The sequence below is a fragment of the Oncorhynchus keta genome, chromosome 27, assembly GCF_023373465.1.
Source record: "Oncorhynchus keta strain PuntledgeMale-10-30-2019 chromosome 27, Oket_V2, whole genome shotgun sequence".
In the NCBI taxonomy this organism is placed as follows: Eukaryota; Metazoa; Chordata; class Actinopteri; order Salmoniformes; family Salmonidae; genus Oncorhynchus; species Oncorhynchus keta.
The window spans coordinates 14,062,762-14,086,316 of record NC_068447.1 but is presented as its reverse complement, the minus strand read 5'-3'; the positions used below and the strand labels follow the sequence as shown (position 1 = coordinate 14,086,316).

The following is a 23,555-nucleotide window of genomic DNA, read 5'->3' as shown; positions in this document are numbered from 1 at the left end:
TTCAACAACATGTGTATGAGTAGAGCGAGGTTCTAGTGAGGGAGTGAGAGGAGAGCCCTCAGCCTGTGTCTCTACAAGTAAGTAGCCTTACTGTGTGGCCTAGGGTGGTGTAGTGATCTATACCGCTGCCTAGGATGGTGGAGTGATCTATACCGTTGCCTAGGGTGGTGTAGTGATCTATATCGTTGCCTAGGGTGGTGTAGTGATCTATACCGTTGCCTAGGGTGGTGTAGTGATCTATACCGCTGCCTAGGATGGTGGAGTGATCTATACCGTTGCCTAGGGTGGTGTAGTGATCTATATCGTTGCCTAGGGTGGTGTAGTGATCTATATCGTTGCCTAGGATGGTGTAGTGATCTATACCGTTGCCTAGGGTGGTGTAGTGATCTATACCGCTAACTAGGATGGTGTAGTGATCTATACCGTTGCCTAGGATGGTGTAGTGATCTATACCGCTAACTAGGATGGTGTAGTGATCTATACCGCTAACTAGGATGGTGTAGTGATCTATACCGCTGCCTAGGATGGTGTAGTGATCTATACCGCTAACTAGGATGGTGTAGTGATCTATACCGCTGCCTAGGATGGTGTAGTGATCTATACTGCTAACTAGGATGGTGTCGTGATCTATACCGCTAACTAGGATGGTGTAGTGATCTATACCGCTGCCTAGGATGGTGTAGTGATCTATACTGCTAACTAGGATGGTGTAGTGATCTATACCGCTGCCTAGGATGGTGTAGTGATCTATACCGCTGCCTAGGGTGGTGTAGTGATCTATACCGTTGCCTAGGGTGGTGTAGTGATCTATACCGCTGCCTAGGGTGGTGTAGTGATCTATACCGTTGCTTAGGATGGTGTAGTGATCTATACCGCTGCCTAGGATGGTGTAGTGATCTATACCGCTGCCTAGGATGGTGTAGTGATCTATACCGTTGCCTAGGGTGGTGTAGTGATCTATACCGTTGCCTAGGATGGTGTAGTGATCTATACCGTTGCCTAGGGTGGTGTAGTGATCTATACCGCTGCCTAGGATGGTGTAGTGATCTATACCGCTGCCTAGGGTGGTGTAGTGATCTATACCGTTGCCTAGGGTGGTGTAGTGATCTATACCGCTGCCTAGGGTGGTGTAGTGATCTATACCGTTGCCTAGGGTGGTGTAGTGATCTATACCGCTGCCTAGGATGGTGGAGTGATCTATACCGTTGCCTAGGGTGGTGTAGTGATCTATACCGCTGCCTAGGGTGGTGTAGTGATCTATACCGTTGCCTAGGATGGTGTAGTGATCTATACCGTTGCCTAGGATGGTGTAGTGATCTATACCGTTGCCTAGGATGGTGTAGTGATCTATACCGCTGCCTAGGATGGTGTAGTGATCTATACCGCTGCCTAGGGTGGTGTAGTGATCTATACCGCTGCCTAGGATGGTGTAGTGATCTATACCGTTGCCTAGGATGGTGTAGTGATCTATACCGCTGCCTAGGATGGTGTAGTGATCTATACCGTTGCCTAGGGTGGTGTAGTGATCTATACCGCTGCCTAGGATGGTGTAGTGATCTATACCGCTGCCTAGGATGGTGTAGTGATCTATACCGCTGCCTAGGGTGGTGTAGTGATCTATACCGCTGCCTAGGGTGGTGTAGTGATCTATACCGTTGCCTAGGGTGGTGTAGTGATCTATACCGCTGCCTAGGGTGGTGTAGTGATCTATACCGTTGCCTAGGGTGGTGTAGTGATCTATACCGCTGCCTAGGGTGGTGTAGTGATCTATACCGTTGCCTAGGGTGGTGTAGTGATCTATACCGCTAACTAGGATGGTGTAGTGATCTATACCGCTGCCTAGGGTGGTGTAGTGATCTATACCGCTGCCTAGGATGGTGTAGTGATCTATACCGCTAACTAGGATGGTGTAGTGATCTATACCGCTAACTAGGATGGTGTAGTGATCTATACCGCTAACTAGGATGGTGTAGTGATCTATACCGTTGCCTAGGATGGTGTAGTGATCTATACCGTTGCCTAGGGTGGTGTAGTGATCTATACCGTTGCCTAGGATGGTGTAGTGATCTATACCGCTGCCTAGGGTGGTGTAGTGATCTATACCGCTGCCTAGGGTGGTGTAGTGATCTATACCGCTGCCTAGGGTGGTGCAGTGATCTATACCGCTGCCTAGGATGGTGCAGTGATCTATACCGCTGCCTAGGGTGGTGTAGTGATCTATACCGTTGCCTAGGGTGGTGTAGTGATCTATACCGTTGCCTAGGATGGTGTAGTGATCTATACCGCTGCCTAGGATGGTGTAGTGATCTATACCGCTGCCTAGGATTGTGTAGTGATCTATACCGCTGCCTAGGGTGGTGTAGTGATCTATACCGCTGCCTAGGATGGTGTAGTGATCTATACCGTTGCCTAGGATGGTGTAGTGATCTATACCGCTGCCTAGGATGGTGTAGTGATCTATAACGCTGCCTAGGGTGGTGTAGTGATCTATACCGCTGCCTAGGATGGTGTAGTGATCTATAACGCTGCCTAGGATGGTGTAGTGATCTATACCGCTGCCTAGGATGGTGTAGTGATCTATACCGCTGCCTAGGATTGTGTAGTGATCTATACCGCTGCCTAGGGTGGTGTAGTGATCTATACCGCTGCCTAGGATGGTGTAGTGATCTATACCGTTGCCTAGGATGGTGTAGTGATCTATACCGCTGCCTAGGATGGTGTAGTGATCTATAACGCTGCCTAGGATGGTGTAGTGATCTATACCGCTGCCTAGGATGGTGTAGTGATCTATACCGCTGCCTAGGATGGTGTAGTGATCTATACCGCTGCCTAGGATGGTGTAGTGATCTATACCGCTGCCTAGGATGGTGTAGTGATCTATACCGTTGCCTAGGATGGTGTAGTGATCTATACCGCTGCCTAGGATGGTGTAGTGATCTATACCGCTGCCTAGGATGGTGTAGTGATCTATACCGCTGCCTAGGATGGTGTAGTGATCTATACCGCTGCCTAGGATGGTGTGGTGATCTATACCTCTGCAGCATGGGTTTAATATACCTCTGCAGCATGGGTTTAATATACCTCTGCAGCATGGGTTTAATATACCTCTGCAGCATGGGTTTAATATACCTCTGCAGCATGGGTTTAATATACCTCTGCAGCATGGGTTTAATATACCTCTGCAGCATGGGTTTAATATACCTCTGCAGCATGGGTTTAATATACCTCTGCAACATGGGTTTAATATACCTCTGCAGCATGGGTTTAATATACCTCTGCAGCATGGGTTTAATATACCTCTGCAACATGGGTTTAATATACCTCTGCAACATGGGTTTAATATACCTCTGCAACATGGGTTTAATATACCTCTGCAGCATGGGTTTAATATACCTCTGCAACATGGGTTTAATATACCTCTGCAACATGGGTTTAATATACCTCTGCAACATGGGTTTAATATACCTCTGCAACATGGGTTTAATATACCTCTGCAACATGGGTTTAATATACCTCTGCAACATGGGTTTAATATACCTCTGCAGCATGGGTTTAATATACCTCTGCAGCATGGGTTTAATATACCTCTGCAGCATGGGTTTAATATACCTCTGCAGCATGGGTTTAATATACCGCTGCAGCATGGGTTTAATATACCTCTGCAGCATGGGTTTAATATACCTCTGTAGCATGGGTTTAACATACCTCTGCAACATGGGTTTAATATACCTCTGCAACATGGGTTTAATATAACTCTGCAACATGGGTTTAATATACCTCTGCAACATGGGTTAAATATACCTCTGCAGCATGGGTTTAATATACCTCTTCAACATGGGTTTAATATACCTCTGCAGCATGGGTTTAATATACCTCTGCAGCATGGGTTTAATATACCTCTTCAACATGGGTTTAATATACCTCTGCAGCATGGGTTTAATATACCTCTGCAGCATGGGTTTAATATACCTCTGCAGCATGGGTTTAATATACCTCTGCAGCATGGGTTTAATATACCTCTGCAGCATGGGTTTAATATACCGCTGCAGCATGGGTTTAATATACCTCTGCAGCATGGGTTTAATATACCGCTGCACTTGAAGAAGCTTTCAAAGTTCTTGAAAGGCCTTTTGAAGAATCTATTTGGATATATATTTGGATTTTTTTAACACATTTTTGGTTACTACATGATTACATATGTGTTATTTCATAGTTTTGATGTCTTCGCTATTATTCTACAATGTAGAAAATAGTACAATTAAAGAAAAACTCTTGAATGAGCTGGTGTTCTCAAACTTTTATACCGGTAGTGTATACATCTTTAAAGTATCCTCACCGTCGGAGCAGCAGTTTAGGATGGTTGCGATTCTCCAGGTTCTTCTCTATGAGGTCAGCCAGCAACTGTTTGAGTACCACAGTGGCGTACTCCATGCGGCCCTGCAGAGCGGCCATGAGCAGAGAGGCCACATTTCCTCGGTCCCGCATGGAGAAGGACCTCTGGGCCTCCAGGGTATGGATGAAGGTCAGCAGAAACATCTTACTGTGCAGCAGCTGGCTGAACAGACGCAGGGCTTTCTCCACATTGGCCGGGGACTGAGGGACAGGACACAGGAGGAGGAGGGGGATGGGGGACACAGAGGTGGGAATACACAAAAGGAGGTCCAAAGGGTTATTAAGTGGGGAGAGGGACAGGGGAGAGAGGGAGAGGGGAGAAGAGAGGGGAGAGAATAAGGGAGGGGAGAGAGGGAGAGGGGAGAGAATAAGGGAGGGGAGAAGAGAGGGGAGAGAGGGAGAGGGTAGAAGAGAGGGGAGGGGAGAAAATAAGGGAGGGGAGAAGAGAGGGGAGAGAGGGAGAGGGTGGGAGAGAGGGAGAGGGGAGAAGAGAGGGGAGGGGAGAAAATAAGGGAGGGGAGAGAGGGAGAGGGTAGAAGAGAGGGGAGAGAAGAGAGGGGAGGGGAGAGAAAGACAGGGGAGAAGAGAGGGGAGGGGAAAGAGGGAGAGGGGAGAAGAGAGGGGAGGGGAGAGAGGGAGAGGGGAGAAGAGATGGGAGGGGAGAGAGAATAAGGGAGGGGAGAGAGGAGAGGGGAGAAGAGAGGGGAGGGGAGAAGAGACAGGAGGGGAGAGAGGGAGAGGGGAGAAGAGAGGGGAGGGGAGAGAGAATAAGGGAGGGGAGAGAGGATAGAGGAGAGGGAGAGGGGAGATGAGAGGGGAGGGGAGAGAGGGAGAGGGGAGAAGAGAGGGGAGGGGAGAGAGAATAAGGGAGGGGAGAGAGTAGAGGAGAGGGGAGAGAATAGACGAGAGAATAGGGGAGGCGAGAGAGGATAGAGGAGAGGGAGAGGGGAAATGAGAGAGGAGAAGGGAAAGAAGAGAGGAGACAGGAGAGGGGGGAGAAGAAAGAGGTGTGGGAAAGAGGGGAGGAAAGTGTAAAGAGAAAAAGGGGGAGAGGGGAGACGAGAGAGGAGAGGAAAGAGGGGAGAGATAATAGGGGAGGGGAGAGAGAAAAGGGATGGGGAGAGAGGAGACAGGAGAGGAAAGAGGAGAGGGGAGAGATAATAGGGGATGGGAGAGAGAGGGGAGGGGAGAGAGAAAAGGGATGGGGAGAGAGAGGGGAGGGGAGAGAGAGAAAAGGGATGGGGAGAGAGAAAAGGGATGGGGAGAGAGAAAAGGGATGGGGAGAGAGAAAAGGGATGGGGAGAGAGAAAAGGGATGGGGAGAGAGAAAAGGGATGGGGAGAGAGAAAAGGGATGGGGAGAGAGAAAAGGGATGGGGAGAGAGGGGAGGGGAGAGAGAAAAGGGATGGGGAGAGAGAAAAGGGATGGGGAGAGAGAAAAGGGATGGGGAGAGAGAAAAGGGATGGGGAGAGAGAAAAGGGATGGGGAGAGAGGAGACAGGAGACGGAGAAATGTGTAAAGAGGAAAAGGGAGAAGGAAAATGGTTATTAGTTTGAGGATTACATGGAGCACCTTAAACGTGGCTGTAGTGTCTTCAAACATTCCTCTATGCTGACTATTTTCAAAACATTTCTGCAGCAGTCTCTAGACAAGTAGTCTATGGAGGGCTGGTGGAGCTCCTGGGTTGACTCAGCCTCAGGTTGAAATGAAAAAGAAATAAGGTTGAGAAAAAAATAAAAGAGGTTTCTCTGAAGCTCGGCACTAAGAGAGCTGCTGGCTACGGACTCGTTTTTAAAAAACAGGATCTATCGCTTTAGTTTTATTCCCTTCTTTTTTGGCAGTGAGTTACCAAGACAACACAAGTGAACCTCAGGAAAGCATACTTTACTGAGCTACAGTACAACGCAAGTGAACCTCGGGAAAGCATACTTTACTGAGTTACCAAGACAACACAAGTGAACCTCAGGAAAGCATACTTTACTGAGTTACCAAGACAACACAAGTGAACCTCAGGAAAGCATACTTTACTGAGTTACCAAGACAACACAAGTGAACCTCAGGAAAGCATACTTTACTGAGTTACCAAGACAACACAAGTGAACCTGCAGGAAAGCATACTTTACTGAGTTACCAAGACAACACAAGTGAACCTCAGGAAGCATACTTTACTGAGTTACCAAGACAACACAAGTGAACCTCAGGAAAGCATACTTTACTGAGTTACAGTACAAAACAAATGAACCTCAGGAAAGAATAATTTACTGAATTACCAATACAACACAAGTGAACCTCAGGAAAGCATACTTTACTGAGTTACCAAGACAACACAAGTGAACCTCAGGAAAGCATAATTTACTGAGTTACCAAGACAAAACAAGTGAACCTCAGGAAAGCATACTCTACTGAGTTACCAAGACAACACAAGTGAACCTCAGGAAAGCATACTTTACTGAGTTACCAAGACAACACAATTGAACCTCAGGAAAGCATACTTTACTGAGTTACAGTACAACACAAGTGAACCTCAGGAAAGCATAATTTACTGAGTTACCAAGACAACACAATTGAACCTCAGGAAAGCATACTTTACTGAGTTACAGTACAACACAAGTGAACCTCAGGAAAGCATACTTTACTGAGTTACCAAGACAACACAAGTGAACCTCAGGAAAGCATACTTTACTGAGTTACCAAGACAACACAAGTGAACCTCAGGAAAGCATACTTTACTGAGTTACCAAGACAACACAAGTGAACCTCAGGAAAGCATACTTTACTGAGTTACCAAGACAACACAAGTGAACCTCAGGAAAGCATACTTTACTGAGTTACCAAGACAACACAAGTGAACCTCAGGAAAGCATACTCTACTGAGTTACCAAGACAACACAAGTGAACCTCAGGAAAGCATACTCTACTGAGTTACCAAGACAACATGAGTGAACCTCAGGAAAGCATACTTTACTGAGTTACCAAGACAACACAAGTGAACCTCAGGAAAGCATACTCTACTGAGTTACCAAGACAACACAAGTGAACCTCAGGAAAGCATACTCTACTGAGTTACCAAGACAACATGAGTGAACCTCAGGAAAGCATACTTTACTGAGTTACCAAGACAACACAAGTGAACCTCAGGAAAGCATACTCTACTGAGTTACCAAGACAACACAAGTGAACCTCAGGAAAGCATACTTTACTGAGTTACCAAGACAACACAAGTGAACCTCAGGAAAGCATACTCTACTGAGTTACCAAGACAACACAAGTGAACCTCAGGAAAGCATACTTTACTGAGTTACCAAGACAACACAAGTGAACCTCAGGAAAGCATACTCTACTGAGTTACCAAGACAACACGAGTGAAGTCAGAAGCGCAAGGCAGTGAAGTGAACAAGTACTCTAGTTTAGTTTTCTTACACTTACATCCAGCTCCTTGAGGACGGGGTGCTCCTCGATGCCAGGGAACATGACTCTCATGGTGTAGGTACGGTACTCCAGGAAGGGGATCTTCACTCCGTCCATGTCATTGGTCAGCTCCTGGATGTCTGTCTGTAGCTCAGCGAATGCTATGTTGACAGAAGCATAAGATACAAAAATGGCCATTTTAATCCAATCCCAGAGAAGCACAGGAGAAGCACATGGTCAGGAAGAACACAGAAAGGCCATTTTGTGTGTGGGGGGAGCACCTGACAGGATGTGGTTCGACAAAATGACCACAACTGCCCCCCTCTATTGATCGGTTCAAATTAAGTCTGATCGTTTCACTGAATCAACAGTCAGTTACCTCGTCCAGGCGTGTTAGTGTCAAGTCAATACCATAAACCGCCACACTCTGGACTAAATCTGTCCGCTTCTAATCATTTTGAGCCGTGATTGTCGTGACAGCTGGCACAGTATAGGAATACATGGATACATGCTTATAAGACTTGACTGCCCTCTACCGAGTAATGGACAGCTTATTTTGGTCATCCTCATACTGTACATCAGGGGTGGGTAATCCCAGTCCTCGAGGGCCTGATTGGTGTCACCGGTTTGCCCCAGCTAACACACCTGACTCCAATAATCACCTAATCATGATCTCCAGTTTAGAATACAATGTGATTCATCAGCTGTGTTTGCTAGTGATGGAGAAGTGTGAGACCAATCAGGCCCTCGAGGACTGGAGATGGTTGTGGTTGCCTGGTTACCTTCTACAGAGTCAGCGTAGCATCTCAGAAAATATATTGTAAAGAATGTAGAGTGATTGACTTGTACTGTACCTACTATAAGAGCAACACGATAGCAACAACTGTTCAGAGCAGGCCAATGCTGATAACACACTAATCTTCAAAAGCACACACAGCTCTCTGATAAGAGCATATCAAAATACCCTGCCAGTCAATGTTTCAGCTCACTTCCATGAAGCAATCTTTGCTTGAGGAAAAGCCATGAGCAGTGCTGGTGTCATTTCAGTGACAGAAATGTATGTGCAAAGAGCATTCAGATGAACATAGAACTGTGTTTAAATGGCCTCGGTGAAAAGGTTATTTTACCTTTATTTTTGATAAAGTCAAACATTATTATTTACAATGATGGCTTGGCAAATACGTTAGATAGGATAGGATATGATAGGACAGGAGAGAAATAGGATATGATAGGATAGGATAGGAGAGAAATAGGATAGGGTATGATAGGATAGGAGAGAAGAGAAATAGGATATGATATGATAGGATAGGAGAGAAATAGGATATAATAGGATAGGATAGGAGAGAAATAGGATATAATAGGAGGGAAATAGGATATGTTAGGATATGATATGTGAGAAATAGGATATAATAGGAGGGAAATAGGACATGATAGGAAGGAAATAGGATATGATAGGATAGGAGAGGAGAGGAGAGAAATAGGATATGATATGTGAGAAATACGATATAATAGGAGGGAAATAGGATAGGATAGGAGAGGAGAGAAATAGGATATGATATGATAGGTGAGAAATAGGATATAATAGGGGGGAAATAGGATATAATAGGAAGGAAATAGGATAGGATAGGAGAGAAATAGGATATGATATGTGAGAAATAGGATATAATAGGAGGGAAATAGGATAGGATAGGAGAGAAATAGGATATGATATGATAGGTGAGAAATAGGATATAATAGGGGGGAAATAGGATATAATAGGAAGGAAATAGGATAGGATAGGAGAGAAATAGGATATGATAGGATAGGAGAGGAGAGAAATAGGATATGATGTGAGAAATAGGATATAATAAGAGGGAAATAGGATAGGATAGGAGATGAGAGAAATAGGATATGATAGGATAGGAGAGGAATAGGATATGATATGATAGGTGAGAAATAGGATATAATAGGGGGGAAATAGGATATAATAGGAAGGAAATAGGATATGACAGGATAGGAGAGCAATAATAGAAGGAGGAGGTCATAGTGACCGGTGCTCCTACCTTCTTTACACTCCAGGGCCACTCTGGACTCTAGGTTGTCCATCTGCAGCTGCAGGCGTTTCAGGGTGCGGTCAGCATCCCGGGTCTTCCTCTTGTAGGCGATGAGCACGGCGATGATGGCGATGAGAAGCACCCCTCCTCCCGCTCCGATCCCGAAGATGGCCGGTAAGGTAAGGGTGCTGTCGGAGTAGATGTGCAGTGTTCCTGGGGAGTACTCCAAACCGCCCACCATGATCTGGAGGACAAACACATACAACCTTTTATGCGAGTAAAGTGCATGTTGGATAAAAAGAATCATGACAGACCTGATGGAAACAGAACGTTTTTCAGGAAACTTTCCAAATGTCGACAAAACAAAATACACATGACAAGGTGGGATCGTTTTGTGTCTGTAAAATTAATTATGTGAGAAGTGTCAGTGGAAACGCTTTTATGTGCAAATATTGATATAATATCCATCATATCAAAGTCAACTTGTTGTGTGTTCCTCCCACTACGCATGCCGTTTATTAGGCTACAGATGAAATAAGTTACGGTGAATTTCACAGGGTGGTGAAAGCGCACGATTATGAGCTTGACGCTCCTTCCCAATAAATATTGAGGGTCTTATTCTGGTGACATAATAATCCGTGGTCGTCTGCCGTTCGACAAATACAAATGATCTCGCTCTTTTACCCATAATCTCATCATGCAGACGATACGTGCGCTCTTGCCAACAGCGCTCAATCTGCACCCTGCATACTGTTGTCTTGAGCACACCTGCCAGTACCAGAGTGGGCACACTCGCTATATAACAACACATTGTTTGGGGTGAGAAAACCATCCGTAGAGTCGTAAATGCGATGGAAATCCATTTAACTTGTATTTCTTTTCAGTACATAGGGATTTTGACGTGCACTGCAGTCTATTTGATGGAGACATCATATTGTTTTTAGGCAGATGTTTTTATATTCACATGACAATCTGTCGCCAATTGAATGGAAACTTAGCTACTGAGATGGAAGAATTGGGCTCTGTAATATGAAGGGTTTTATTACTACAGTGTGCCTTCAGAAAGCATTCATACCCCTCGACTTATTCCACATTCTGTTGTGTTACAGCTTGAATTCAAAATGTAAAAAAACAACACAATGTGGAAAAAGTCAAGTGGTGTGAATGCTTTCTGAAGGCACACTGTATGTAGCTCAGACTCACTGTATGTAGCTCAGACTCACTGTATGTAGCTCAGACACACTGTATGTAGCTCAGACACACTGTATGTAGCTCAGACTCACTGTATGTAGCTCAGACACACTGTATGTAGCTCAGACTCACTGTATGTAGCTCAGACTCACTGTATGTAGCTCAGACTCACTGTATGTAGCTCAGACTCATTGTATGTAGCTCAGACACACTGTATGTAGCTCAGACTCACTGTATGTAGCTCAGACTCACTGTATGTAGCTCAGACTCACTGTATGTAGCTCAGACTCACTGTATGTAGCTCAGACACACTGTATGTAGCTCAGACTCACTGTATGTAGCTCAGACTCACTGTATGTAGCTCAGACACAATGTATGTAGCTCAGACTCACTGTATGTAGCTCAGACACACTGTATGTAGCTCAGACACACTGTATGTAGCTCAGACTCACTGTATGTAGCACCGACACACTGTATGTAGCTCAGACACACTGTATGTAGCTCAGACACACTGTATGTAGCTCAGACACACTGTATGTAGCTCAGACTCACTGTATGTAGCTCAGACACACTGTATGTAGCTCAGACACACTGTATGTAGCTCAGACTCACTGTATGTAGCTCAGACTCACTGTATGTAGCTCAGACACACTGTATGTAGCTCAGACTCACTGTATGTAGCTCAGACACACTGTATGTAGCTCAGACACACTGTATGTAGCTCAGACTCACTGTATGTAGCTCAGACTCACTGTATGTAGCTCAGACACACTGTATGTAGCTCAGACTCACTGTATGTAGCTCAGACTCACTGTATGTAGCTCAGACTCACTGTATGTAGCTCAGACTCACTGTATGTAGCTCAGACTCACTGTATGTAGCTCAGACACACTGTATGTAGCTCAGACTCACTGTATGTAGCTCAGACTCACTGTATGTAGCTCAGACACACTGTATGTAGCTCAGACTCACTGTATGTAGCTCAGACTCACTGTATGTAGCTCAGACACACTGTATGTAGCTCAGACTCACTGTATGTAGCTCAGACTCACTGTATGTTGCTCAGACACACTGTATGTAGCTCAGACTCACTGTATGTAGCTCAGACTCACTGTATGTAGCTCAGACACACTGTATGTAGCTCAGACTCACTGTATGTAGCTCAGACTCACTGTATGTAGCTCAGACTCACTGTATGTAGCTCAGACTCACTGTATGTAGCTCAGACACACTGTATGTAGCTCAGACTCACTGTATGTAGCTCAGACTCACTGTATGTAGCTCAGACACACTGTATGTAGCTCAGACTCGCTGTATGTAGCTCAGACTCACTGTATGTAGCTCAGACACACTGTATGTAGCTCAGACACACTGTATGTAGCTCAGACACACTGTATGTAGCTCAGACTCACTGTATGTAGCTCAGACACGCTGTATGTAGCTCAGACTCACTGTATGTAGCTCAGACACACTGTATGTAGCTCAGACACACTGTATGGAGTTACAGTACATGTCCAAACTTTTTAGTTTTGACCCTTGTTCCTACATCTCCTTTTTAAACTTCAGGCCAATTACAGATGACTTCCAACAGGTTTGGCTAACGAGTTTCACCTTTACCTCTCCATTCCCCTCCTGGCTGTGTGCTTTAATTATTGAGTGGTTTAGATGGAAGGGAACAGGGAGAATGCCACTCTGCTGTCTGTGTGTCTGTCCGTCACTGCGCTATGTGTCAGGTCATTAACACAGCTGGCTCAGCCTTCTCACTGTGCCGTGTGTGTCTCCATATCTCCCTGCCCCTAGGAGGGAGATCACTCCACCTCACCCATCACCTCTCTCTCTCCCCCTCTCTTTCATCTCAGCTTTGATTTGTAAATGCTCCCTCCTCTCCACAGTTGACTCTATTGATCGGATTAAATTAAAGTCTGAGCGTTTCACTGAATCAAAAGTCAGTTACCTCGTCCAGGCGTGTTAGTGTCAAGTCAATACCATGAGATCAGGACCTTTGATACAAAAGGTAAACAAGCTGCCACACTCCAGGACTAAATCTACCTACTTCTAATCATTCTGAGCCGTGGTTGTCTTGACAGCTGGCACTGTATAGGAATACATGGATAAATTCGTATGACACTTGCAATAATCAGATTGACCAGACTGCCCTCTGCCAATTAAATCACCTGCTCTCGCCAACGGTTGTCTGTCCATAAAAAAAAAAGATTGCATTTCATTAATCCAAGATGATTCTTTTTCACCTCTACTGCTCAAGGCCACAGCTGAAATCATTGTGCACTGAGACGTGTACGTAATAAAGAGAGCTGGTCCTGTTTGGCATTGATGATGTGCCAAAGCTGCGGAGTCAACAGATACTTGGATTACATGGGAAGTTGCTTGAATCAACGGGCCGTCATAATCATAATGAATGATGACCCTTTGACTTTTACATTTGGTGGATTAGCATTCAAGTAACAAACTGCCACACAGCTATTATAGAATTGATTATAGATGGAATTTCTAAGTCAGGCATGTTTCCAAATAGCACAGATAAAAGTGTTTTAACTACATGTCAAATCTATTTAGGGAAGTAACAAGACTGGATTATGGCCAGAGCAGTTTGGCTATGAAAGATATCTCACACGAAGCTATTGTTGACATAAAATACACAAACTACTGTAAACGTTGGGCAGGACATCTGGTCTTACCACGACTCTCTGCTCCCCGGTCAGGTCTGGCGAATCACAGAGCAGCTGAGACTCCGAGACAGTTAACAGACAGGGCGTTTCACCAATCATCACGCTGTAGTTCAGCCGGGTGTTGCCCGGAGCAGGGGGAATCAAATTCTTGCCCTGTTTTCAGAAGAAACATGTTGTTTGTTTTCAAAAGAAACATTCCGTTGGACAATAATCACATTTATCAGACCAAAGCACACACACAATAACGTGTATGGGTCTTTAGAGTATTATCAATCCTGACTTGTAATTCTATCCTCAGCTCAGGGACTTTGTACATAGATGTGTAGGGAAAGGAAGTTGTCTCTGTACTGGTTCTGTCTCACATGACCTCTCTTTCTTCTCTAGAGCTTCATCCTCCTTCCTCTCAACAGACAAAAGTAACAGAAAAGGAAACCTAACAAGGAATCTACTTACTTTGAGGATAATGGGAGAGCCGGGCTTGACCTCCATTATCCCAGAGTTCCCTAGTGTTTCGAAGGTGGGGTTGGGATAGTAGGTGAAAGGTGTCCCGTTGAGGACGAGCAGCGCAGCCACGTGATCCAGGATAAAGCCGTACTCGTCGGGGTGCAGGCCTGACTCTGGGGCCTGGTGCTTGGTGTAAATTATACCCGGGGCCAGACAGGTCATCACAGAGTCATTCACCACAGTGCACACCTGGACAGGAAGACAAAAGAGGAGGGTCAAACCAGGAACAAGTACGAGACAAACGTCTGTGTAAAACCACAACACTGACAATGTATACAGTAACAAAAGCGTACTGCGTAAGTCCTTGATGCTAGTTGCCATTATACAGGTTAACCATTTATAACAGTCAGAGCGGTACAGTGTAAACATGGAATGTTCGTATTGGGAACACTTACATTAGTAGTCTGTATTCCTGCATACTTGGCACGGACTTTGGGCTCCTGGATGGTGAGCAGGTTGGTACCTGTGACGGTGATCAAGGTGCTACCACTGAAGCACAAGCAGAAACATGATGGTGGAGAGGTTAAGACGAGAGTTATTGCACACTGGTGACATGGGCAGAGAGACAACAGGGAGGGAATGAAATAAGAACTTCTGTGTAACAGAGCTGACTTTTAGTGTGTTTGTCTACAGCATGTTGTTTGTATGATTTATCTTACAGTACTGTTGAGATTCAGAAAAAGAGGGAGCCTACAGTCCCCTCAAGGGTCCCATGGATTAGGATGGGACATACATTAGATACATCATCCCCCATACTGTCTATTGTGCTTTAGTGTCATGGTGAAATGGCTACAATGGGACAGTGTGGGCGTCTCGGTGTGGCTTTGAGGCTCATGTTGTAATCTCAGAGTGTTCCTGAGGCATTACAGGCAGTAATGGATGTCTGAGTTTCTCGTCAGGAATCTCCCAGGGCACTGGTCATGCGCTGAGAGGTTCCAGCCTGCAGCCTGTTGGCTGGGAGAGGAGGAGAGGAGAGGAGGGGAGAGGAGGAGTGGGGAGGGTAGGAGGGGGGTGGATAGCAGAGGAGGAGTGAGGAGGGGAGGAGTGGGGAGGGGAGGAGGGGAGAGGAGGAGTAGGGGGGTGGCTAGCAGGGGAGGAGTGGGGAGGGGAGGGGAGAGGAGGAGTAGGGGGGTGGCTAGCAGGGGAGGAGTGGGGAGGGGGGGGAGAGGAGGAGTGGGGAGGGTAGGAGGGGGTGGCTAGCAGGGGAGGAGTGAGGAGGGGAGGAGTGGGGAGGGGAGAGGAGGAGTAGGGGGGTGGCTAGCAGGGGAGGAGTGGGGAGGGGAGGGGAGAGGAGGAGTGGGGAGGGGAGGAGGGGGTGGCTAGCAGGGGAGGAGAGGAGTGGGGAGGGTAGGAGGGGAGAGGAGGAGTAGGGGGGTGGCTAGCAGGGGAGGAGTGGGGAGGGGAGGAGTGGGGAGGAGGGGAGAGGAGGAGTAGGGGGTGGCTAGCAGGGGAGGAGTGGGGAGGGGAGGGGAGAGGAGGAGTGGGGAGGGTAGGAGGGGGTGGCTAGCAGGGGAGGAGGAGGAGGGGAGGAGTGGGGAGGGGAGGAGGGGAGAGGAGGAGTAGGGGGGGTGGCTAGCAGGGGAGGAGTGGGGAGGGGAGGGGAGAGGGGAGGGTAGGAGGGGGTGGATAGCAGGGGAGGAGTGGGGAGGGGAGGAGAGAAGAGGAGAAAGAGGATGGGAGAGGAGGAGTCGGGAGTTGGGGAGGGGAGGAGTGGGGAGTGGAGGGGAGGAGAAGAGAGGAGAGAAGAGGAATGGGAGAGGAGAGGAGAGAAGAGGATGGGAGAGGAGAGGAGGGGAGGAGAAGAGAGAAGAGGAATGGGAGAGGAGGAGTCGGGAGTTGGGGAGGGGAGGAGTGGGGAGTGGAGGGGAGGAGAAGAGGGGAGGAGAGGAGAGAAGAGGATGGGAGAGGAGAGGAGGGGAGGAGAAGAGAGAAGAGGAATGGGAGAGGAGAGGAGGTTTGGCTGCTCACTTCACTATACTCCAGCTGGGCTCGATGCTGGAGATGGTGGGGTCCTCTGTGTAGATGTAGCGTGTGTCACTGCTGGTGACCTCAGCTTTGTCGATTAACAATTTGATTGACGCAGGCCCTGAGCCAGACAGGGACGACGGTGTCACACACACAATGTCCCTGTTGGTCCTCCTGTGGCCGGATAGACAGAAGATGTGTCATATTGTGTCACAGAGTTCATTCGCTGTCTGAAACAACACTTAAGAAAATGTCATGCTGTCACCCTGTTATGATGCTGTTTTAATTGAACTTAAAATTAGACCGGTAACGTGCAGACAGGGTGTGATAAAACAGATTACACTACTATACTACCACAGTCCATTCCTTCGAGGTGGGGTCAAGCTGCCTGACTACTCACTTAACAAACAGACACTCCTCCTGGGCGATGAACACAGTGACGGTGCTACCAGCGTCCAGATGATGGCCTGATATCGTCAGCCGGGTCCCCCCGGACACGGGGCCCTTCTCCGGGTGCACATGGTTGAAGCTGGGGGTCTGAGAGAGGGAGGAAACTCACTCTTTACACCCAGCAGCACACAAAACAATTATACAGTTTTTTCTGAAATGCTACTGTTACAACAAACCGATTCCCATTATATTTCTAGTAATTGCTGCTCACACACTGCACCCCAGCCGAGCATGTTTTAGTATGTATTCAGCAGCACAGTGACATGAGTAAGACTCTCCTTTTTCCTGTAATTAGCTACATAGTTTCTCGGTGCACATGTATTCATTTGGCTGGGAGCATCTTGGCATCTGCTGGAATTAAACTGCAAGACTACTATTGATTGGTGGTTTAAGGGCAAGCCCATTCATTTCAGTGAGCTGCTCTGTGCCCAGGCTGAGGAGATAATAGACTGACACCACATTCCTGTTTCACTGCTGCTTAATGCTCTGTCGGAATAGCTGGGTAATTACTGTATATCACATCGGCCACACTTTCTCGCACAGCACTTTCCTCATCTCTGTATTGCAGCATAAGGCTAGGTAGTTCCCGGGGCTACATAGAACCACGACATTTGGGTTTGTATCCCTCCTCCCCGGGGAGAGAACAGACAGACTTTTTGCACAGTCATCGGTCTAGGAAAAGATTGGGTCATGCGAGGTCATACGCACCACGAAGGAGTACGTCTGGGAAGATTGGGTGCGGTACTCTGCACTGCACACCCCGATACACAGCTCCACCGGACCGCCTGGAGAGTGGGGCAGCAGCGCTTCGGCCATGTCACACACAATCCTGAGGAACATACACACACTCAGCTGTCAATCAACGGCTCATTGCTTATAATGTTATAATGTTGCTTATAACGTTCAAATGAAATACACTCTTAGAAGAAAAGGTGCTATCTAGAACCTTAAATGGTCCTTCGGCTGTCCCCATATGAGAACCCTTTCAAAAACCGTTTTTGGTTCCAGGTAGAACCATTTTGGGTTCCATGTAGAACCCTTTCTACAAAGCGTTCTACCTGGAACCAAAAAGGGTTCTCCTATGGGGACAGCTGAATAACCCTGTTTTCTAATAGTGTAGAGTTAAAAAACATATGATAAAGTACAGCATCTTTCATCTACCTGAAAACCATTCAAGCGAAATCCTATCGACAAAGGCACCATACTCACCTCTCAGCGCTGATGTACTCGGAGGTCACAGGGTTACAGCGAACCCCAGCCACCTGGACGTGGGCGATCTCCCGCACCTGCAGCCCGAGGTTCTCGCCCTCGATCGTCACTCGCGTGCCCCCCTCTTTGGGCCCCGTCAGTGGGCGGATCTTTCCATGGAAACAGGGTCAAGATCAAGGAAAAGCAATCTCCCCGTGTTCACACACAGCAGAGTGCCTGGGTTCAGCGGCTCTAGGCCACCGACTTAAATGCAACCATACAGAAGTATAAATACACAGCTCTCTGTGCTCCAGCCTCACCTTGGTGATGCGGGGGTGGCTGCAGCGGACGTTGTGCCTGCCGGGGTGCATCCAGTTCTGCTCCGGCGTCTGGCAGTGCTGCCTCAGGAGACACTTCTTGTTGTCCAGGCACCAGCCACACTCAAACGCTGTGCTGGCCTTCAGACACAGGCCACAGCTGTCCCTCTGGGCCTCGCACTTATATAGCAGGGCTGAGCGCAGACAGACAGACAGACACAGGGACAGACAGACAGACAGACAGACAGACAAACAAACAGGGAGGGTTAACACTGGGCAAAGGTGGAGTCTGAGACAGAGAGGCGAGGGGCACTGCACTGTGCTGTCTGTTTGTGCTGCATGGCTCACTCCCAGGTCCTGAGCTGTTAATCTCCCTCTATCCTTGGCTCAGCCTCGCACACTGCTCCTATGCACCACCTCAGATGTAAAGGTGAAGACAGTACACAGAGTTATTGACCAGTTCAGTGGGAGAACATAAAATACTGTGCTGCTAGCCACATGGCTCGCTATCTCCTCTCATCTTCGCGCAGAGCCAATCGCCCAGCAGAGAGATGCTATCTGCCGGCTGACTGTTACGGGTCTTACGAGAGCTACGGGTCTCTTTCACAGCGGCCTGATCAAACCAGTGAGATAAAACACTTTTAAGAGAAGTATTGACAACCCTGTTTGTCCCTGACTTGCAGTGATACAAGGTGTCTTGATACAAAACATGGTACATTTAGTTCTGTGACTTTAATGCCCACAAAAAAGTTTGAAAATGTTACAGTTTTGAAGACAATAAGAAAATAACTGCAAAGGCTTAATCCACATTTGCGACTGAATTATACCACTGAATAAGATTGACTGTGGAAGCCATAGCCCCAAGCACTGTACATGAAGTGGACTTAACACTAGAGGACCCAGCGAGGGATGACAACATATTTGACCAGTCAGAAGCCTCAGGCAACACACCGGTGGGGCTGTTGTTTCCCTGTTGTTTCCCTGTTGTTTCCCTGTTGTGTCCCTGTTGTTTCCCTGTTGTGTCCCTGTTGTTTCCATGTTGTTTCCCTGTTGTTTCCCTGTTGTGTCCCTGTTGTGTCCCTGTTGTGTCCCTGTTGTTTCCCTGTTGTGTCCCTGTTGTTTCCCTGTTGTGTCCCTGTTGTGTCCCTGTTGTGTCCCTGTTGTTTCCCTGTTGCTTCCCTGTTGCTTCCCTGTTGTTTCCCTGTTGTGTCCCTGTTGTGTCCCTGTTGTGTCCCTGTTGTTTCCCTGTTGTTTCCCTGTTGTGTCCCTGTTGTTTCCCTGTTGTGTCCCTGTTGTTTCCCTGTTGTGTCCCTGTTGTGTCCCTGTTGTTTCCCTGTTGTTTCCCTATAATAATAATAATATAATATATGCCATTTAGCTGACGCTTTTATCCAAAGCGACTTACAGTCATGTGTGCATACATTCTACGTATGGGTGGTCCCCGGGAATCGAACCCACTACCCTGGCGTTACAAGCGCCATGCTCTACCAACTGAGCCACAGAAGGACCAGAAGGACCATGTTTCCCTGTTGTTTCCCTGTTGCGTCCCTGTTGCTTCCCTGTTGTTTCCCTGTTGTGTCCCTGTTGTTTCCCTGTTGTGTCCCTGTTGTGTCCCTGTTGTTTCCCTGTTGTGTCCCTGTTGTTTCCCTGTTGTGTCCCTGTTGTTTCCCTGTTGTGTCCCTGTTGTGTCCCTGTTGTGTCCCTGTTGTTTCCCTGTTGTGTCCCTGTTGTGTCCCTGTTGTTTCCCTGTTGTGTCCCTGTTGTGTCCCTGTTGTCTCCCTGTTGTGTCCCTGTTGTGTCCCTGTTGTTTCCCTGTTGTGTCCCTGTTGTTTCCCTGTTGTTTCCCTGTTGTTTCCCTGTTGTTTCCCTGTTGTTTCCCTGTTGCTTCCCTGTTGTTTCCCTGTTGCTTCCCTGTTGTTTCCCTGTTGTGTCCCTGTTGTTTCCCTGTTGCTTCCCTGTTGTTTCCCTGTTGTTTCCCTGTTGTGTCCCTGTTGTTTCCCTGTTGTTTCCCTGTTGTGTCCCTGTTGTTTCCCTGTTGTTTCCCTGTTGTGTCCCTGTTGTTTCCCTGTTGTGTCCCTGTTGTGTCCCTGTTGTGTCCCTGTTGTTTCCCTGTTGTTTCCCTGTTGTTTCCCTGTTGCTTCCCTGTTGTGTCAGTCTTGGATTTCTCATTGACATTATTTAGCAGCAACACTATTATGACGGATGTATGACTCTGAATATGATAAAACAACATACCTTTCATGGTGGGAGGCTTGTCGATGAAGAAGTCTCCATCCCAGACGATAGAGAAGTCAACAGGCAGGTCTCCTGTCTCGTCCCCATCATACCAGTACTGGAGGTAGAAACACACATAACACCATATCATCATACCAGTACTGGAGGTAGAAACACACATAACACCATATCATCATACCAATACTGGAGGTAGAAACACACATAACACCATATCATCATACCAGTACTGGAGGTAGAAACACACATAACACACATAACACCATAACACCGGTTCCGGGTTCCGGGTTGGAGCGAGCGGTCGCATTCGCACTTCGCTCTGCAGGTTGTATAACTTTTTCATTACATTTCATTATAGTACAACGGTTGATTTGTCTAATCTTAGCAATTCTTCTTAGCTAGCTACATAGCCGTCCTTGTATCAGAGATAATTGCATAATTATCGTATTTCGTCGCCCTAACGTAGCCTTCACTGCTATTCGCCCAGCTAGCAAATGCTAGCTAACGCACACAGATTAGCATCACTGTAGTGCTATTCACTCAACTGAACGACTTGATTAGTCTAGTGTTAGCTAGCTACATAGCTGTCTTTGTTTCCAAGATAATTGTGTAGTTTAGTGTGTGTAGCCTTGGAGTGATTATCTTAATTCACTGAGGTTCGCTAGCCAGCTATTTGTCGTCCTTAACGTAGGAGACTCTGCTAGCTAGCCAACAGCTAACTGCTAACAGCTAGCCAACGTCTACTGTTTTGAATTCAACAACCCGGTCAGGTAGTTTCACATTTTCATTTCATTTCATTACAGTACAACGGTTTGATTTGTTTGATCGTAGCTAGCTACATAGCTAGCTACATAGCCGTCTTTGTTTCAAAGATAATTGTGTAGTCTAGAGCGATTTCCTAGGTTAGCTAGCCAGCTATTGTCGTTCTTTTAACGCAACGTAACGTAAACAACACTGCTAGCTAGCCAGCTAGCCCCCGAATAGTACCACTGTAGAAACTATTACACTCAACGGAACGACTTGATTAGTGTAGTGTCAACAACGCAGCTACTGCCAGCTAGCCTACTTTAGCAGTACTGTATCATTTGAATCATTTTAGTCAATAAGATTCTTGCTACGTAAGCTTAACTTTCTGAACATTCGAGACGTGTAGTCCACTTGTCATTCCAATCTCCTTGCATTAGCGTAGCCTTTTCTGTAGCCTGTCAACTATGTGTCTGTCTATCCCTGTTCTCTCCTCTCTGCACAGACCATACAAACGCTCCACACCGCGTGGCCGCGACCACCCTAATCTGGTGGTCCCAGCGCGTACGACCCACGTGGCGTTCCAGGTCTCCGGTAGCCTCTGGAACTGCCGATCTGTGGCCAACAAGGCAGAGTTCATCTCAGCCTATGCCTCCCTCCAGTCCCTTGACTTCTTGGCACTGACGGAAACATGGATCACCACAGATAACACTGCTACTCCTACTGCTCTCTCCTCGTCCGCCCACGTGTTCTCGCACACCCCGAGAGCTTCTGGTCAGCGGGGTGGTGGCACCGGGATCCTCATCTCTCCCAAGTGGTCTTTCTCTCTTTCTCCCCTTACCCATCTGTCTATCGCCTCCTTTGAATTCCATGCTGTCACAGTTACCAGCCCTTTCAAGCTTAACATCCTTATCATTTATCGCCCTCCAGGTTCCCTCGGAGAGTTCATCAATGAGCTTGATGCCTTGATAAGCTCCTTTCCTGAGGACGGCTCACCTCTCACAGTTCTGGGCGACTTTAACCTCCCCACGTCTACCTTTGACTCATTCCTCTCTGCCTCCTTCTTTCCACTCCTCTCCTCTTTTGACCTCACCCTCTCACCTTCCCCCTACTCACAAGGCAGGCAATACGCTTGACCTCATCTTTACTAGATGCTGTTCTTCCACTAACCTCATTGCAACTCCCCTCCAAGTCTCCGACCACTACCTTGTATCCTTTTCCCTCTCGCTCTCATCCAACACTTCCCACACTGCCCCTACTCGGATGGTATCGCGCCGTCCCAACCTTCGCTCTCTCTCCCCCGCTACTCTCTCCTCTTCCATCCTATCATCTCTTCCCTCTGCTCAAACTTTCTCCAACCTATCTCCTGATTCTGCCTCCTCAACCCTCCTCTCCTCCCTTACTGCATCCTTTGACTCTCTATGTCCCCTATCCTCCAGGCCGGCTCGGTCCTCCCCTCCCGCTCCGTGGCTCGACGACTCATTGCGAGCTCACAGAACAGGGCTCCGGGCAGCCGAGCGGAAATGGAGGAAAACTCGCCTCCCTGCGGACCTGGCATCCTTTCACTCCCTCCTCTCTACATTTTCCTCCTCTGTCTCTGCTGCTAAAGCCACTTTCTACCATTCTAAATTCCAAGCATCTGCCTCTAACCCTAGGAAGCTCTTTGCCACCTTCTCCTCCCTCCTGAATCCCCCCCCTCCCCCTCCTCCCTCTCTGCAGATGACTTCGTCAACCATTTTGAAAAGAAGGTCGACGACATCCGATCCTCGTTTGCTAAGTCAAACGACACCGCTGGTTCTGCTCACACTGCCCTACCCTATGCTCTGACCTCTTTCTCCCCTCTCTCTCCAGATGAAATCTCGCGTCTTGTGACGGCCGGCCGCCCAACAACCTGCCCGCTTGACCCTATCCCCTCCTCTCTTCTCCAGACCATTTCCGGAGACCTTCTCCCTTACCTCACCTCGCTCATCAACTCATCCCTGACCGCTGGCTACGTCCCTCCCGTCTTCAAGAGAGCGAGAGTTGCACCCCTTCTGAAAAAACCTACACTTGATCCCTCCGATGTCAACAACTACAGACCAGTATCCCTTCTCTCTTTTCTCTCCAAAACTCTTGAGCGTGCCGTCCTTGGCCAGCTCTACCGCTATCTCTCTCAGAACGACCTTCTTGATCCAAATCAGTCAGGTTTCAAGACTAGTCATTCAACTGAGACTGCTCTTCTCTGTATCACGGAGGCGCTCCGCACTGCTAAAGCTAACTCTCTCTCCTCTGCTCTCATCCTTCTAGACCTATCGGCTGCCTTCGATACTGTGAACCATCAGATCCTCCTCTCCACCCTCTCCGAGTTGGGCATCTCCGGCGCGGCCCACGCTTGGATTGCGTCCTACCTGACAGGTCGCTCCTACCAGGTGGCGTGGCGAGAATCTGTCTCCTCACCACGCGCTC

At 47.5% G+C, this 23,555-nt stretch overlaps 1 protein-coding gene across 6 annotated transcripts in view; it reads right to left on the bottom strand.

Moving 5' to 3' along the window:
• plxna3 (plexin A3) overlaps window positions 1-23,555 on the bottom strand; it is a 226,275-nt gene that overhangs the window by 24,172 nt on the left and 178,548 nt on the right. For 5 of the 6 annotated variants that reach the window (XM_052481722.1, XM_052481723.1, XM_052481724.1 and 2 more), the window contains 12 exons: window positions 20,370-20,466; window positions 18,138-18,328; window positions 17,839-17,987; window positions 17,338-17,458; window positions 16,580-16,716; window positions 16,183-16,353; window positions 14,610-14,703; window positions 14,164-14,403; window positions 13,720-13,863; window positions 9,842-10,076; window positions 7,812-7,960; window positions 4,337-4,593 (listed from right to left, as the gene is read on the bottom strand). In XM_052481722.1, coding sequence (XP_052337682.1) covers window positions 4,337-4,593; window positions 7,812-7,960; window positions 9,842-10,076; window positions 13,720-13,863; window positions 14,164-14,403; window positions 14,610-14,703; window positions 16,183-16,353; window positions 16,580-16,716; window positions 17,338-17,458; window positions 17,839-17,987; window positions 18,138-18,328; window positions 20,370-20,466 — 1,985 coding nt within the window. The remainder of the gene's footprint in view (window positions 1-4,336; window positions 4,594-7,811; window positions 7,961-9,841; window positions 10,077-13,719; window positions 13,864-14,163; window positions 14,404-14,609; window positions 14,704-16,182; window positions 16,354-16,579; window positions 16,717-17,337; window positions 17,459-17,838; window positions 17,988-18,137; window positions 18,329-20,369; window positions 20,467-23,555) is intronic. The other variant, XM_052481726.1, reaches the window with a different exon arrangement.